Source organism: Equus caballus, chromosome 1 (genome assembly GCF_041296265.1).
Source record: "Equus caballus isolate H_3958 breed thoroughbred chromosome 1, TB-T2T, whole genome shotgun sequence".
Classification (NCBI taxonomy): Eukaryota; Metazoa; Chordata; class Mammalia; order Perissodactyla; family Equidae; genus Equus; species Equus caballus.
In genome coordinates, this window is record NC_091684.1 from 144408312 (window position 1) to 144426153 (window position 17842).

Genomic DNA, 17842 nt, shown 5'->3' on the forward strand with positions numbered 1-17842 from the left:
ACATCAATTTTAGATGTGCTTTATGTACTGTTATCCTATAATAAAACTTCAGCTTCTAATGGAACACTTGCCTTGTTTTTCTTCTTTTTTCTTGGTTGCATTGTACATAGTTTCTAGCTTACATCTTATCTCCAGAGAATGGTCTAGCACAACCTTGCTCCTTGGAGTGTGGTCCACAGACCAGTATCACTGGCATCACCTGTGACCTTGAACTTGTTAGCAATGCAGAATTCCAGGCACCACCCCAGACCTACCAAATCAGAATCTGCATTTTCATAAGATCCCCACGTGATTGGTTTGCATATTAAAATCTGAGAAGCAGTGGTCTACAGTACAGTAGAGTACTTAAAAAAAAATAATCCATTTCCATTTTGCAGGGAAAAAAGACATATACAAGGATCAAGCTACCCTTTTGATCAGAGAAGGCAAAGAAAGAAGTTTTAACTTGGGAGATACCATCTCTTGATTGGTAGTACCTGCCAGAAATGCTGAATTGAGGATTCTGAGACTGCTTCCTGTCTCAATGAAGAAGGGAGCCATGACTGATTAGTGATGCCTGCCCTGAGTGTAGAAGGGGAGAAATCCTGAGTGCACACCATACTTCGTCATCTTTGCTTTAGAAACCACTAAAATGGAATGCCAGAAATGATGCCAAAGACTTAAAAAAATCTGACTTTCCCTGGGCTATCATCGCCCCACCCCAGCCCCACCCCTTCTCTTGAGTAGATCATATAGGACTGAACCAATACCTTGAACATCAGCTAAGTGTCACACTATTTTAACTGCAAAAGCTCATCGTAAATTATATTTAAAGTAATTTCAAGGACATTCAAATTATAAGATATTCTGAAGTCAGAATAAAGGCAACTGAGTTGGCATTTTCCTCCACACGTGCTATAATACCTGTGGATCCCTTGCACTCTGCAAAGTAAATTTGAATTGACCCCCAAAGTTGCAGCATGTAACAAACAGTCCCTAATCTTGCTTCTATTTCCAACTTATCTTGAGGAAGAGGAAGAATGAGACTGTGCATGTGAAATATTTGTAGACTGCCAAATTCTATATAATTATAAATATTCACCACCTTACGCTATCTTGGGAAATTGAGAGTTAATGGAAATAGTTCAGTTCGAACTATGAAATCTGTCACCTCTTGGCCTTTGACCACACCCACGCTAAACTCCTTCTGATAAAAACAATGGTTTACACTCACCTCTCCATTGTGGATTAGCTTGCTCCCCTTCAAGAAGGGTACTTAAACGAGAGTCTAAGAGGGACTTCTGACAGTTCTGTTTGTAATGATCTCATGGGGGAATCAGAAAGGAGAACAAGTGTCAGGTTATTAATAAACTCTTGGAGAGAAAGCAAAAGTAATAGACTAGTCAGTAAGACCTGACCATAGGTTTGTCTTGGTTGCTACCGTTACTACGAAACTTTGTTTCATGAGACAAGATCAAAAGGTCTAGCCCTTCACACTTCGACTTCCACTTTCAGTGTGCACTTGGATCAAACGGGCCAGTGCAGAGCAGGCCTCTGCTTCTCATGACAGGTCTGTGAAAGGACCACGCTCCTGTGCTGGGGAGAGTAACTGCTGACGTGCCGAGATGCAGCTCTGCACGGTGGCTTCCCCTTTTGAACAAGAAACTGAAGATGGGGTCCAGTAGTGCTCAAAGCGACAGTCCAGAACAGGCCGTTAACGTCACGTAAGTCACCAGAGACAGGAAGGATAAAAAGATGTCTCTGTGCTTTAGGGATTTCAAGAACATGGGAGTAAGGAAGGAATTTTTGTCAAGAGAACCCTCCTGAGTCCCAGAAGAATCACAATGATGGACTCCCAACTTTTCTTAAAGCCTCTTGCTAGATTAACAGGCCCTCTATCCTTTCACTATAACATCAGTTGTGAGCTGGAGAAAAATCCTGGTTTTTTCTATAGTCATTTATCTCTGATGTTGGAAAGAGATAACAAACCAGTCTTTGGGCATTTCCTTTGATTCTGGATTTTTCTTCTCCTCAGGAGGGGAAATATTGACTCCAGTGAAATAAAGTCATGTCTCAGCAATTCATGTGTTGTTTACCCACTTGGACTTCCCAAACAACATTTTGAATTCCAAAGTGACTTCCTCTTTGTGGAGGAGAAGTTGCTTCGACTATTAAATGTTCTGTGCTTAGAGAACAAAAATTTTAATGTTAGGCTCACCCCAAATTAATTAGGATAGTAACTTTCTAACAAGTCTCACATGTACCTCTTCTACCATTCTTTCTTTATCCCTCCCATAAAATAGACACTACATTCTAACGACAAATATAAATAATTGTTTAATTATCCTGCTTGGAATTATCTCTACTTTCTCAAACTCTCTCTGTGAGATGGTTAGTCACTCCCTAGAAAAAAACAGCGTTCAGATGAATAGTTATTTCTGGGTCTTTTTTTAGGCCAAAGACCACGCAATACAGAACATAACAAAATATAGTTTAGAAAAGATTATCTTCTGAGTAGAAAAATTTGAACACTTTAGCCATTCTGTTCTGATGCAGCATATCCTGCGTCAGAGTATTTTGCTGGTTTTCAGGAGTGATGATAATTCCCTCCCCACTTGAAATACCATTTATTGCTGAAAAGCCTGATTTGAACAAACCACCCCTGGTAACAGAATTCCCCCCAATAATTTCTGAATCAATTACTAGATTGAAACCCCTTTCAATGGAGGGCTATTTCTGGATTCTCGTTTTGAAAGGACCTTATAGATGATTGTAAATTCATGAAGCAAATCTCTGACTGAAGGGGTTACCACACCACAAACTCTCCAAGGCCAAGTTTACCCTAAATCAAGCAAAGGAACCTCATTAGCTGAGGGATAGGAAAACGACTTGGTACTGATAAAAAATAGACGATCTCACACATTTCTCTGTCTTGATTGGGTCCACAAGAAGAAATACACATCTAGTGATAACTTAGCCAGGGGGTTACAGTTTTAAGAGTTCTTTTTAAAATTTTGGTTCCAATGAAACATTTTATAAATTCAAAATAAGTATCTACTGTTATACATTCTTTGAAAATGAAACTGGCTTCCCACTCAACTTCTGAGTTTGTTTCTCAGTTTAGCAGAAATGGAAAACTGAATCTTTCTTCTGCTTAAAAACCCACAGAATAAAATGGTACAATCACTTTGGAAAACAGTTTGGCAATATCCTATAAAGTTAAACATAAATTACCACACAACCCAACAATTCCACTCCCAGGTATCTGTCCAAGAGAAATGAAAACACAAAGTTCCCATGAAGACTTGTATACAAATGTTCATAGCAACATCACTCATAATAGTCAAAAAGTGTAAACCATCTAATGTCCATCAACTGTCAAACAGATAAACAAAATAGGGCATATCCATTAGTGCGCTACTATTCAGCGCCAAAACAACAATAAATACCTGCTACAGCATGGATGACGCTCAAAATTATTCTGCCAAGAGAAAGAATCCAGATGCAAAAGACTATGTATTGTATGATTTCATCTATATGAACTGTCCAGAAAAGGCAAAGCTATATATCGTGAGAGCAGATTCGTGTCTGCCTGGAGCTGGAGGTGGGAAGAGAGATTACCTGAAAGTGGGCACAAAGGGTTTTTCAGGGTAATGGAAATTTGCTAAAACTTGGTAGTGTTGATGGTTCCAAAACTGTACATGTACTAAAAAGCAGTGAATAATACAACTACAATGGGTGAATTTTGTGGTACGTAGATTATACCTGAATAAAGCTGTTTTAAACACACACGCACACACACACACAGATTTCCCATCACCCAGGGAATAAAGTCCAAATTCCAAATTCTCCAGCAAGGCATGAAGGCCCTCTATGGTCCCTCCTCCCCTTTCCAGTCCAATGGCCTTCATGTGTCCCACACAACAATGCAGTTGCTTTTCCCCTTCCCAGAACTGTAGCACTGTTTCACACGTCTGTGCTTTTTCACCCCTGAAAACCCACAGTCCTTTCTCTTCCCAGTGAACTCCTACTCATTCTTCAAGACCCAATGTAAATTAAACAACTTCTCTGAAGGGATCTCTAAATTTTGTTTAGAGTTTGTGTCAGTCAAAATGAGTTCCTTCCTCATTGTGTTCCCATAGAATCTATAATGTGTGTGTATCCCTTTTTTTTTTTTTTTTTTTTTGCTTAAGGAAGATTAGCCCTGAGCTAACATCTGTGCCAACCTTCCTCTACTTTGTTTGTGGGATGCGGCCACAGCATGGCTGACAAGTGGTGTAGGTCCACACCTGGGATCCAAACCCATGAACCCTTGCTGCCAATGCAGAGCACGCCGAATTTTAGCCACTATGCCACAGGGCTGTCCCCACAATGCACTTTTTACATATTACTTCTAATTCTCACAACAATCCTGTAGGTGAGCTATTCTGTCTCGATTATCTTGGTGAGGAAATTGAGGCCCAAAGAGGAGACACAACATCTCTAGGATCACTTGCCAGTAAGCAGGAAAACTGAGATACAAACCTGTATCTGCCGGACTCCAAAAATCCATGTTCTTTTCACTAAACTGCTTCTGGTTTACAAAGCAAAGCATAAAGAAAGGATGCATATATTCACCATACTGTAATGGCAAAAGTTAAGAGATCTGATTTTTAGTATCGGCTTTATCACTGATCATGCAATGTTCAAAGTAACAACAATCTGGGCCTCCGTTTCCTTATCAGGAAAACAAGAGGGTTGGACTAGATAACCTCCAAAGTTTTTTCTGGCTCTAAAAATTCTGACTCAGTGTGCTATCTTTCAACCACCAGAACTCAGATACATCAGACCAGAACATACTATTTGATGATAATCTGTAATCTCAACCCAGGCCATGTCTGGTGATGTTACCATACCACACTACTATGGGCTGGTGCATCCCAGCAGCATGAGTGCTTGAACAATTCTTGAGCAGTTGCTGAAGACAAGGACAGGACTCCCACCTCTCTCTGACTGCATGCTTTGTGAGATAGTGCTCAACACTCGAACTCCTACGCTGCCTTGACATCCATCTCTGTTCCAGCACAGGCAGTCAACAGCACTCACCTAATAAGAAATAGTACTGCACAGTGCCAGGCATCACACCAGTTGATGTGCAAGCAGTGACAAGCACTGTCTCCTAACTGGCCTCTTCCCTGCAACTCATTCAATGCCTTGCCAGATAAACTTTCCTGTAACATAACAGAGAAGTCTTTTTCTCCCCTCAGCATTCCAATTCTTATACAATAAAGTCAAAATCCTGTCTGGCTTATAAGGCCTTCTCTAGACTGGTCCCAACCTATTTTTCCAAACCCTTTTCCTCCACTACTTTTCATCGACTTTGCATTCCAGGCAAAACAAACTACCTAAGGGTCCCTTTATTCAAGGGAGATTTTTAACATAATTTTTACGTAAACATAATTTTAAACGCTATCAGAAATTATTCTAAAATTTAGAACACGCTTTCCTGCTAGCATACGAACTGGACTCTATTCGTGAAATAGGTTTATGCAGCTCCTTGTGCTGGTCTCTGTCTAGAATGCCCTTTCCCATCGTTCACATACTTCAAGTTCTTCAAACGAGCGGGCAGGTTAAGTCCAATGTGCTGACATATAAGTACACAAAAGATGTCTTTAGCTATTCAAAGCTGCTTTCTGTCCCTCTCACTAGTAATTTCCCTCCCTCTGTAAACTCACACAATCTTTTCCAGAAACCTCTCTTATGTAGCTTATCACTCTCTGTTTTATAAATTATTTAAGGTGAATGTCTTAGACTCCCAATGATCAAAAGCTCTTTGAAAAACCAGTATCTGGTCTTAGTCCTACGTGTACCCAGCTCCAAGCACAAATTATAAGCCCTCAATAAACCTTTCCTTAACGAATGGGAATAAAACTGGTGGAGAGCCAGAATGGCCGCTGGTGGAAACTGACATCTAAAATGGGTTGGAGTGGAGGCCCTACTATGTGCCTTTCACTGTGCTGAGCACAGCTTCATCCCTTACTTCATTTAATCCTTTCAAAAACCGTACTAAGCAAGAGTTAATAATATCTCCTTTTACTGATGCGATGTCATGGTGGAAAGTTAACTCACTTGGCTAAGGTCACAAACAAATGTGTTTGGGTCTTTCCAGCATTGTACTCGCCCCGCCTGCCCTCCTTCCAATTTATCACCCCTGCAAGGTCGAGGACTTTCTAGAACAACACACAACCCCTACTCCCTCCTCGCAGTTTCCAGCCGGACTGTACGTAATAACCCGATCGGGGAGCGGCCTTTTGAAGTCGCGCTGGCCGCGCCCGATGCGTCGCTAGTGACGTCATCACGCAGGGCCGAGGCGGCGCGATCACGTTCTTTAAATACGGCCTTGCTAGAGCGCGCGACAGTGCAAGGAGTGGGATGGAGTGTGCATGGAGTGGGGCTCGTGCTTGGGGCCAGAGCCCGGCGGACCGCGAGGTGGGCAGAAAGGCTGCTTTGCAGCCGAGACGCGAAAGGAGGGCGCTGCCCTGCGGGCGGGCGCGCTCGGACCGGGGCGGGAGGAGGGAACATGGCGGCCCCACAGCCGGGCCGGGCCCCTCCGACGCGACCCCCTCCTCCGGCTGTGCTCGCCCCTTTCCCTGCCTTCCTGGAACCTTGTTTCTCCTTTCGTCCCCTCTCCCTCAGCCATGCCTTTTGCCTTCATCGGCTCTCCCTCCCCAGCCCCACACTGGGTGAAGTGTGAGAGGTGGGTTAAGGGGACGCCGGTCGGGCCCGTCGGGTACCGAGAGACCCAACTTCTAAATTTGGTAGCTTCTCACCTACCGCTTTGATCAGTCTGCCCCGGGTGACAGGAGAGCGCCACACAGGGAGTGGGCAAGCTAGATTTGTAGTCCTGGCAGTTCCTGTAAGTGATCCTGAGAAATGTCACTTACGTTGCCTGGACCTCAGCCTCCTCCGAAGAGAGGTTCTCCTTGAAAGAGTCTTGATATCCAGGGAGCTTTTGTCCTGCGTGGCTTGGCAAAATATGCCCCTTTACAGTGTATGGTTGGGAAAACAGAAGCGAGATTTATTTTGTCAGTAAGGGGGTCGGAGGGAGCTGCAGTAAGACATATAGCTCCATGCCATAAGGTGATCTAGCATGTAAGCAACGAAAACACCATCATGCTGCGACTCTTCTTTCTCAGAGAGTGTCCCCAGAGTGACATTCCTAGAGTAAGGTAAATGGAGAAGGACTCATCCTACATCAACATTGGGAACAAGCATCGGTCTGCTGTCCTCTGTTTTAGGTGTCTGTCGGTTGAGGGTAGGTGTCAGGAACAGGTTCCTCCTCACCTGAGTTAACAGCATCTGGCCCAGCCAGTCATCTGCTTTTGATCTTGACCTTTTGTTTTTCCTCAATTGAGTGTAGATTCGGGATAAAATCCTGCCTCCGCTGGACCCTGCACTGCCAGGCAGCAGAATTCTGACCCAGAGTGAAGCAGAAATCTAGGAATATGAGCTCCATGATGGCCATGGGTGAACCAAGGCTGAACTGGTGAGTGACATCTGTTTGTAATCCCCTAAACAGAACTGAAGGGGAGCTGGTGGCTGGATTAGGAAAGGTTTCTGGCCTGGAGAGATTTGGAGGAAACAGGTGGCTCAGAACGTACCCCATTCTCATCTTCACATACTGAGCACTTTTGAGTTACAGCTGCCTGCATTTCCTCCCCTAAGGAGATGACAATTAAGCACTCACATTGCTAACAGCTATAACTCCATCATGTATTTGTTGTTGGTCTCTAAGTGAAGGAGAGATGCTGGAATTTTCTTGTGTCTGGGAACCTTGCCCATTTCTGTGCCAGTAATAAGAAGATCCTCTTTAAGAATAGACAAGTTTCCTTTTGTTATATTGAAATCTGTATCAAGTGATAATGTAAATGCATAGATTATATTTTAGAAGTGTATGAGAACTTCACAAATAGAGGACTAAGTAATACAGTGGCTTTGTAGAGATCTAACTAATACATGGGCTGCTTTAGATCAATTTAGCGTTTACTGAGCATCTACTCTTAGCTAGTCAAGGAGAATACAAAAATTAGTACTGAAGAGATTACAAAGATGATTAAAATAGTAAGTGACTCAAAGAATAGTATGTGCTCGGTAAGTATTTGTTTATTGCAGACAATGGTCCCTTCCACCAGGAGCTCACAGTCCCTGAGTCCCATGACTTTATTTTAGTATGATATGCAAAAACCGTAGAATTTAATGAGATCTCACAGATAGAGTACCATAGCAAGTAATAAGAAACTACAGTGGTGCATAGCAAGTAAGACATTATGATTTTACCATTTATACCATAATCATAGTTTTTTGGATAAAGGCCTTTAAAAACAGTAAGAAATGGATATAGAGCAAATATGCTAAGAGTTTCCCATCTGGGGATTGGGGCAGCCAGAAGTTGCCATTTGATTAGATTGTTCTGTTGTAAGTTTTAAGAGGCATGCACATTTATGTTCCTTGCCATAAAGAATGTTCCCATGCAGCACAGATGATCTTATATACCATTGACATTGTGAAACCAGATGTGGTCTAGAGCCTTTGCACAGTATTGTGGCCCTTGAAACTATCCTTTTCCACAGAATCCTACTTATCTTTGTCTTCCCTAGATGAATGGTTCTCAGTGGTTTTAATTTTTTAATTCCTTCATTTAACCAGCACTTTTTGGATGCTTACTATATGGAAAGCATTGACTATAATACATTAGTCTGTAAATGAATTATGATGTTAGGGAAAATCATATATGACCCTAGAAGTGGTTTTAGCAGAGGCACACCATTTATCACATTTGCCAAGTTAACAAAAATAAGTAGGATATTCAGTCTTTGTGGTGTCTTTTGGCCCGGCGCAATAGTGCATGAAACAAAAATAAGTTGAGCAGCATTTTCTTTCAACAGTCAAACATCTTAGTGTTATTCCACAGAGCCTGAGGTGAGCCCTGCCCCGACAGACCCTTTATTGTACTTCAGTCTGTTCAATCTTTAACTCTCGAGTATCTCTCACATTTGATTGGGTTCTAAAGGGAAAAGCAAGGCTGATTGTGGAAGTGGAGAATGTTAGAATGGGCTTGGGCTAAAAGCTACCCAAGAAGTAAAACACTAAACTCACACATCTGGTACATAAAATTATTAAAAGTGTGATTGTCTGGGAAAGGGGGTGTAGAGGACATGTAGTTAGAAATTACAGTTGTACCATTATGCTGCTTAATCTAGCTTGAAATTTTGAGTTATCAAATGCAAGTAAATTACTTTGTTTCGCAGGGATGTTTCCCCAAAAAATGGCCTTAAGACATTTTTCTCTCGAGAAAATTATAAAGATCATTCCATGGCTCCAAGCTTAAAAGAACTGTGCATTTTATCTAACAGGTAATATGTTTGTTTGGTTATTTATGTCCATATTTGTTTTTTTCTGATAGTTGAAGTTCTATATCTATATCTACTATTAAATATTCAAATTACAGAAATGTAAAAATTAGAAAATAGAACCCAATGCCTGAAGATAACCACTCTTTGGTGTATATGTATATATCTTTTCAGACCTTTCTCCACACACAAACAGATATATATTAAAATAAAGATGGGATCATACTATGAATACTGTAAATACTATAAACCCGTTTTTCGGTTTGCTTTTTTTCATTTAAGGTAGTATTTCATGTATCTTTCCATGCCTCTACGTATAGCACAATCGTCTTACTGGTTGCATACTACTTCATTATATAGATGAACTTTTAATTCATTTAGTTAGTCCTATATTGCAAAATGTTATGTTCTTTTTTTGCAGTCATAAACAGTACATTGATGAATTTCTTGTAATCATTGCTATAAGATAAATTCATATCTTTGGTCAGGTGGTATATAAATTTTGTACTTTAATAGATACTGCCAAATTCCCAGAGATTTTTTTTCCTCTCTGGTGTGAAAATGCCTATTTAGTGATAATTTTCCCTTCCCACTGCTTGCTTGCTATAACAGCTCTTCTTTCCTTTGTGATTGGCTGTTTCCACTCTATTGTGGATGAATCTTGAAACCAAGTAATTGGGTTTACCAGAAAGAAGTGTGAATATTCCAAATGAAGATTTGGGGAACACCCTTAGGGGAGCTCAACATCCACTTTCATTCTTTCTCCACTCCTTTTGCATATTTCCAGCCTCTGCATCAAATGGGACCCATCTTTTCCTTCTCAGTACCCTTTCTGTCAATTAGTATCCCCTCTTACTCCTGTATCTTCTTTTTCTCTTGATCAGTATTTAAATGTGTTCAAGTTTTTCCTGACTCAGTCCCTTGGACTCCACTTTCCCTCCTGGTTACTTTCTTACCTCTTCTCTCATTTGTACTTAAACTTCTTTAAAGACTTGTATATACTTGCTAGGAGGAAATGGAGAACAAAAAAGCTAAAACACATACAGAAAACAATTAACAAAATGGCAATAGTAAGTCCTTCCCTATCAATAATTACTGTAAATGGATTAAACTCTCCAATCAAAAGATAGATTGGAAGAATGGATTGAAAAAACAAGATTAAAAAAACTTCCCTGGGGCTGGCCCGGTGGCGTAGTGGTTAAGTTTGCGAGCTCTGCTTCAGTGGTCTGGGGTTTGCAGGTTCAGATCCTGGGCACAGACCTACACACCACTCAAGCCATGCAGTGGCAGGAGTAAAATTGGCACAGATGTTAGTTCAGGAACAATCTTCCTCAAGCAAAAAGAGGAAGATTGGCAACTGATGTTAGCTCAGGGCCAGTCTTTGTCACCAAAAAAAAAAACCCACCAAACGCTCCACAAAATTTCCCTCTCTGCACAGACCACTGCTCTTGCTTTCACTGAACATCCCACTCTAATCTGGCTTCCACCCTCACTAGTCTATTAAAACTGCTCCTCTCAAGATCATCAGTGAGCTCTTCTCTATGGCGATATCTCATTCTCATAGTTTTCTGGTGACTATGGTATTTCTCAGCTCTTTTGCCATCTTCATCTTCAGGCTTACCATACTGGCTCATCAGACTGGAGCTTTTTTAAAGTACTGATTTTGCACTCTCAAGCCAGTCTTTTGAATCTAAACCTTTGGGGATGTGTCTATGGAATCAATTAATTGGCCCCACTGATAATCATTTAGGTTGTTTCCATTCCTTTACTATTACGATGAGCATCCTTTTTATACATGTACTGGTGTAAGTAGAATAAATTCCTATAAGAGGAGGATATGTGTTTTTTATTGATAGGTATTGTCAGATTGCCATTAAAAAACTGTAAACAAGCGCTTTTTTGATCCCATCAAATTAGTAGATAGGTTCACTTAAAAGAAAGCCAAAGTTGTATTAAAGAGACAATTTCAAAAATTAATGTTTTAAAGAGGTCATTTTAGAAGCAACATTCTTCTTGCCAAAGTGCATGATTATAATGTCTTTGCTAATATCAACTATAGAAAGTTAAGACCATAGATCATTTATGAATGTGCATCTATGGACCATAGATCATTTATGAATGTGCATCTATGGAAATTTTTTAAAAGCTATTTCTGTTATCCAACTTGGTACCATTTCTTGGAGGTAATTAATTTCTTAAAACTTAATTATCAGTTAAATAAAGTAAGCATTGCCTTTGTTTATTTGAGTCAAAGAATGCCTACCAGTTGTAGTGGCCTGGGATTTAGTGAACCTGTATCTTTACCTTTTTTAAAAATAATTCCGCACCGTTTCATGAGCTTTTATCTCTGTCTTCATCTTTTCAGACTAAAAAATCTTGTATTAATCTTCTTCATCCTGTCACTGCTTCTTAATTATTTTAGTGGTTCTTTTCTAGTGCAGGTCTGTTCAACACACCCCCGGTGTAGGTTATAGATTATGTACGAGAAAGGACATCTTGCTGGCAGTTGGGTATACCTAATCCCTAGTCTTTTTTTCTTTGAATATGCTTGTTTTCCTTAAGATTTCTATATAGCAAAAAATAATTTAGTAGTATAATTTACCTTGTAGTATAGAAAAAATAAAGATGCAAGGCATCGATTTCTTATGTTTCTAGTCTTTCTTGCTAGCTTAAGTTTTACTAAATTTTGTTGTAGTAAAGAATGGTTTTCCAGACTATATTGATTTACAACTGTTTTCTTGGTGGAAAAACTAGGAAGAATGTAACATTTTTATTAGCCCTAATTTTGTATTTTTTGTGTTCTTTAACATTTGGGAAAATATTGATACCTCTAATTATGCAGCTTTCAGCAATAGGAAGTTTTTATTCAACCCTTCTCCCTCCACTGAAAGGTAAATGTTTACCTTCTTTTAAATTAAAGTTTCTGATTGTAGATATTTATAACTGAGTTTTAAGTCAACAAGGAGGACAGTAGCTTCCAATACAAAAAAAAAATTGTGAAATTTTAACATGTTTAATATAGAAAGTGAATCAAATCCAGGAGGTACAGGTAGACTCTAGAAGCCCATTTCCAAAGGCTGCTTAAAGAAACGACCCGAGCCGGTAGACTTAAACCACAGGAAACGAAAAGTTTTGAATTCTGTCCTTTTTTCATCGAAACTTTAAGTAAAAAAAGAGAACGGGTAGTTGACAAAATGAAGGGGGAAAACTTCAAACCATCAGCTGAAATAAAATATAATGCTGTAAAGGTGGATTGAGAAGCCCTGTCAGATGCTCTTGGCTTGCACCCTGATGAAGATTTTGACAGCATTGCACATGGAAATGATCTTGATGTGCTGCCATTTTATTCTTTGCTGAATGTAGCCAATTTAAACTGCTAGAATTTCTTGACATTCCTACTCTGGCGTATCTGAGTCAGCATCTTGTTGCTGCAGCAGCTTAATTAAATTTGCCAGTTTGTGCCACAAGGACAGACGTGTTCTCATATTCAGAGAGACAGCTGTGAAGCAGTATTGTTAAGAGTTGCAGACACAATACTGTTAGGTTTGAATAGCTCTCTAGACATTTTTTAGTGAGAAATCAATTTGCTGTAATACATTTCTCCCAAGATCAGCAGTTAATATTCATTTTGTTAACCTAAAATATGCTTATTTTTATACAGTTACTGGAGAAACTTTAGTAGCTAAGTATGTCTTCTTTTACCTGTATTATTTTCAGAACTAATGTAAACATCCTTATTTTAATTTCCAAAATTCTTTTCCCGTTCACTAACCAGCTCTTTTGATTAGTTTTCCATTCATTTAGTTTAGTTCTAAAAGGGTTCTCTTGAATATTTTGCTTTATTTGGGGGCCCTAAGTCTTTTTCTAAGAATTTTAGAATTTTTACCATATTTATTTTAGTGTTGTAAAGTTGATTTAAAACAAATCAGTGGTAGTTTTAAATAGGAGCTTAACTCACCCTTTGTCCAGACACAGATCTAGGTTGGTAATTCTCAACCTTATCAGGCCGAAACCCTCCCACTTTTCCTAACAAATGTTTATAAAAAATAAGACCTCCTTTACTAGCCTGAATTGAAAATTCATAGATAATAATAACTACAGACTTAATATTTAAAAATAATGTCCTAGCTATATAAACGTGAAATAAAAGGAAAATAATTTATAACATATATTTTAATGTGTAAATACATAGATACTACTACCTTAGAAGATATAATGAAGTAGTCAGATGCCCCAGCTATAAGATTAAGGTTGGATTTAAGAGAAGTAAGATAAACTATACCATACAAAAATCATAAGAAAAATAAAAGAGAATAAAATATATTTTTAAGGTAAGTAATAGCAGACCAGACTTACTTATATATGATAAGAGAAAGCCTGAAGGGACTTTTGAAAGTTGTGCAGGACACAATCATACATTGCAGGCATCTAGTATTCCTCACTTCTAAGTGTCTTTAATTCTCTCCATCTTTTGTGACAATCCAGATGCACCCACAGGCTTCCAGAGTGTCCTGAGGGAATTAATACTGTCATGATTGAGAACCTCTGCTCTGTTTATTTCTTTCCCCTCCCGTTTCTCCCTCTTAATCCCTAATCTCCATGTCCTTAGGATTCTCCTCAGTCGCCTATTCAGTATGTTCAGTTTAGAAACCTGAGATTTCCGCAGTCACATTGTATTGATGTACATATTTATTTTTCTTTTTTCTCCAGTCATTTTTCTGATCCACTTGATTATAAGGTCCTAGAGAGTAGAGACTGTATCATGCTCAATGTTGGTCCTGTCTCCAGTACCCAGCATAAGGCTGGCACATGGTAGTCACTCATTAAATATTAATGAGTCACTCAGTAAATATTAATTCATGCATATACTTGTTTTTCTTAAGATTGAAGAATGAATCAACAGAAATCCATCCTTCTCATTAGTTTCCCTTCCTCTTGTGTTATTGTTATTTAATTTGGAATCAAATCATAGGGAACAGTTACTGTGGTGGAAATTGGAGTTGTAGAGGCTAAAGAAATGTACTTTTGTGTGTATCTATGTAGTTTAAAACACCCTTGTTAAAAATGTAGATTTCAACAACTGAAAAGCAGGAATAGAGACAGATTATAAACAAGATAAGAAGTTTGTATTCCTATACTTTAATTAGGGTGGAGAGGTGATTTTTAAAAAAATTTAGGGGAAGCATTTCATAAACAAATATGTAACAGGTTCTCTAGCTACTCACTACTTTCTCTAGTGCATTTCATTTTAGGTATGCTAAGATCTCCCTTTTGTATCCATACAAAACACAGAGACATTTCCATGGACTCGGCCATGTACATGAGTGATAGAGGATTGTACAACTTTTCTTAAACCACTATTGCTTACATAAAACATGGCACACACTTTTGGAATTTTCTTTTTAATTCTTGACATAATTAAAGTAGAGGAAACTAGAAAATTTAGAATCTCAGTGAGAATTTGTGAATTTCAAGTTAGTGACCCCATCATATCCTGCTCTTAGTGGCTTCTGTTCACCCTGTTAACTGATATATCTTACTGAAGAATTTAAGCATTAAAAAACAACTTGCATTGTAATAAAATATAAACACGAAATACCTGCATACATAATTGGCAAGAATGATTTACTCTTCTTCATAAAGAGAAAAAACTTCCAAATTGAATAACTTGTCTAAGGATTATGCCTCTTCCTCTCCATCAGATAATTGAAGGTAAGCTTGTAATGTGATCCTGTCCTGCAGAATACTTAATTTACACCAAATAGCTAAACATCAAAATGCAGGTGGCAGAGTTAGATAATAATCCAGAATTTACTGTGTTAATCACGCTATATTCTCCGTGGTGATTGAGAATCATGCCGTTCCATGATAGTAATCTTCATGCGAAAAGCACATATTTGTAAATTGTGTTTTTTTTTCCAGACGTATAGGAGAAAATTTGAATGCCTCAGCAAGTTCTGTAGAAAATGAGCCGGCAGTTAGTTCAGCAACTCAAGCAAAGGAAAAAGTTAAAACCACAGTTGGAATGGTCCTTCTCCCAAAACCAAGAGTTCCTTATCCTCGTTTCTCTCGTTTCTCACAGAGAGAGCAGAGGAGTTATGTGGACTTGTTGGTTAAATATGCAAAAATTCCTGCAAATTCCAAAGCTGTTGGAATAAATAAAAATGACTACTTGCAGTACTTGGTATGTATTTTGTTCTTTAGCTTCAATAAAAATATTTAAGTTAGGGAATATTTTAAATCTGCTTTTATGCATTTGGGTGCAATCACGTTAACGAAAATGAGAAATTTAAGGAGTTTAATTTGCAGAGCATTGGTGCTTTAATTCTTTTGTTGGTTCTATTGTAGTTCAGACATCTTGCTCTAGTTCTGAGCGTATTTCACTCCAGTTCATCTTAAGTACTAGCAGTAAAACTTTACATTGCTCGTTGAACCAATTTTAAATTTTTAATTATTACTTTAAGTAGTTTCCAAATTCTCAATTATATAAATGATGGTGTGCTGAACATCTTTGTTGCAAACTCTTTGTTCATATTTATGATTGTTTCCTTGAGATAAATTCTTAAAAATATATTTGTCAGATCAAAAACTATACGTATTTTTAAGGCTTTGATCTATAGTGGCTCATGGATAAATTGTTCTGCAAAACATTTAAACCAGTTTGTTTGTACCACTGTTGTATGAAGGGTTTTTTAAAACAAAGATCTTCTCTAATACTAGACATTCCCTTTTTTACCTGTAATTTGATGTGGAAAAAATGGTGATCCCTTGTTGTACATTAATTTACAGTGATTACTAATGAAAATAAACATGTTCCATGTGTTTATAAGCTATTTCTTATTTCTTCTTGCCTGTTCATATTGTTTACTCATTTTTCCATTTGGGTGTTTGTCCTTTTTAATATTAATTAAGAGCATTTTATAAAATAAGCTTATTAATTCCTAAGCATGTTTTAGTCATTTGCTTCTCCATTTTTGTGGAGTTTTTAATAACAAGTTTGTCATTATATAATATTTTTATTTTTTCTTTTTGGTTTCTGCTTTGGATATGCTAGTTTAATTATCCTTTAAGTCCAACTTATTAGAGCAATGATTGAGAAGTGATTGTTTTTAACCAAGCTTCTTATTCCAAGACGTCTACTTTTTTGAAAATCAGGATATGAAAAAACATGTGAATGAAGAAGTTACTGAATTCCTGAAGTTTTTGCAGAATTCTGCAAAGAAATGTGCACAGGATTATAATATGCTTTCTGATGATGCTCGTCTCTTCACAGAGGTAAAACACAAAAAAATCACATTTACTTAAACTACCAAGAAATAGGCAATAGCGGCATTTTAAAATGTGTGATGGTCCTGCCAACAGCATATGGAAATATCAATATTATCAATTTATGGAGATAAAATTATAGGTCTTTTGTTCATCATGTATTTAAATAATAGAAACACTAACACCTGAAAAACCAGGTACTGTAGTATATCCCTATTTGGATTTTTTCTTTTAATGATCCAACTACTGTATTTGAGTTATTTTACTCTCATGGGTGGTTTGATCTGATGCACTGATTTTCCTTGCAAGAGAATGGGTGTTTAAGGGGTTATCTTGGTCCTTAAAAATCTGAATGGGCCTTAGTCACATAAATTTGTATTCATTATCTTCATGGTAACCAGCCACCAAATGATAAGTTTCAACTATGAGTTCATTTTTTGATACTTGAATTCTTCGTGCACCTTTATTAGCAAAGCATGTAAATCACTTTACTGTCATTTAGTGGGCCTAGGAGAAATTTAGAGTACGTACTTAAATAGTAGTTATTAATATATTTTATTGTAGTAGAGTTCATCTACAAACACCGACGCCAGTCTGAATTTTTTTAAGCCTTTAAAACTAGTCACTGTATACAACAATGTGATACATTTAACACTATTGAACTCTGCGCTTAAAAAATGGTTAAGATAGTAAGTTTTCTGTGTATTTTACCACAAATTAAAAAAAAGCAAACTGGTCACTATAATTTGGGGGACAGCAGAGAGTATTAGTTTGACCTTTTAAAAAAAAACTTTTTAAGGTGAAATTTTGTTAATATGAACCAGAAGAATGAATCTTCTAAATAAAAGGAAAGATTCCATTTTCTCTGAACCTAAATATGATATACTAAAATTCAGTGTCATATTTTTCTGTATGGAAAAGGAACTAGCTGTAGGTGTTCCTGTTTTAATAGTGCCTTTGAAAGGACCAGAGTGATGGTTTTAAAACATAAATCACCTCCCCTCATTTCACTGGTTTCAAATGGCTCCTCATCTCGCTCAGGAAGAGACAGTCGTTACAAAGTCCTGTAGTGCCCTGATCAGGCCTCCCCACCACCCCCGCCTCCCCCGGCCTGTGTCTCTGCTACACATCTCCCTCTCAGTTGTTCCACTCCCACCTGCTGGCCTCTTTATGTTTCTTGAATACTCCAGGCGTGATCCTGCCTTAAG

At 38.2% G+C, this 17842-nt stretch overlaps 1 protein-coding gene and 1 long non-coding RNA gene across 11 annotated transcripts in view; one reads left to right on the forward strand and one right to left on the reverse strand.

The window, feature by feature from the left end:
- Positions 1-1212: 1212 nt before the first annotated feature.
- On the reverse strand, positions 1213-6325 carry LOC111770356 (uncharacterized). Its single transcript, XR_002803587.2, has 3 exons — positions 6088-6325; positions 4504-4600; positions 1213-1303 (listed from the first exon to the last, which is right to left on the reverse strand). It is a non-coding gene; the product is annotated as an uncharacterized lncRNA (long non-coding RNA).
- Positions 6289-17842, forward strand: part of ICE2 (interactor of little elongation complex ELL subunit 2) — a 65364-nt gene continuing 53810 nt past the window's right edge. For 4 of the 10 annotated variants that reach the window (XR_011426125.1, XR_011426127.1, XM_070235560.1 and 1 more), the window contains exons 1-5: positions 6307-6447; positions 7379-7504; positions 9267-9371; positions 15291-15552; positions 16524-16643. Coding sequence is in view for 8 of the 10 variants with exons in the window: in XM_070235560.1 (XP_070091661.1) it covers positions 7464-7504; positions 9267-9371; positions 15291-15552; positions 16524-16643 (528 nt within the window). In the remaining 2 variants the exon portion in view is untranslated. Of the gene's footprint in view, positions 6448-7378; positions 7505-9266; positions 9372-15290; positions 15553-16523; positions 16644-17842 lie in introns of all 10 variants that reach the window. The other 6 variants (XM_070235590.1, XM_070235597.1, XM_023627758.2 and 3 more) reach the window with 5 other exon arrangements.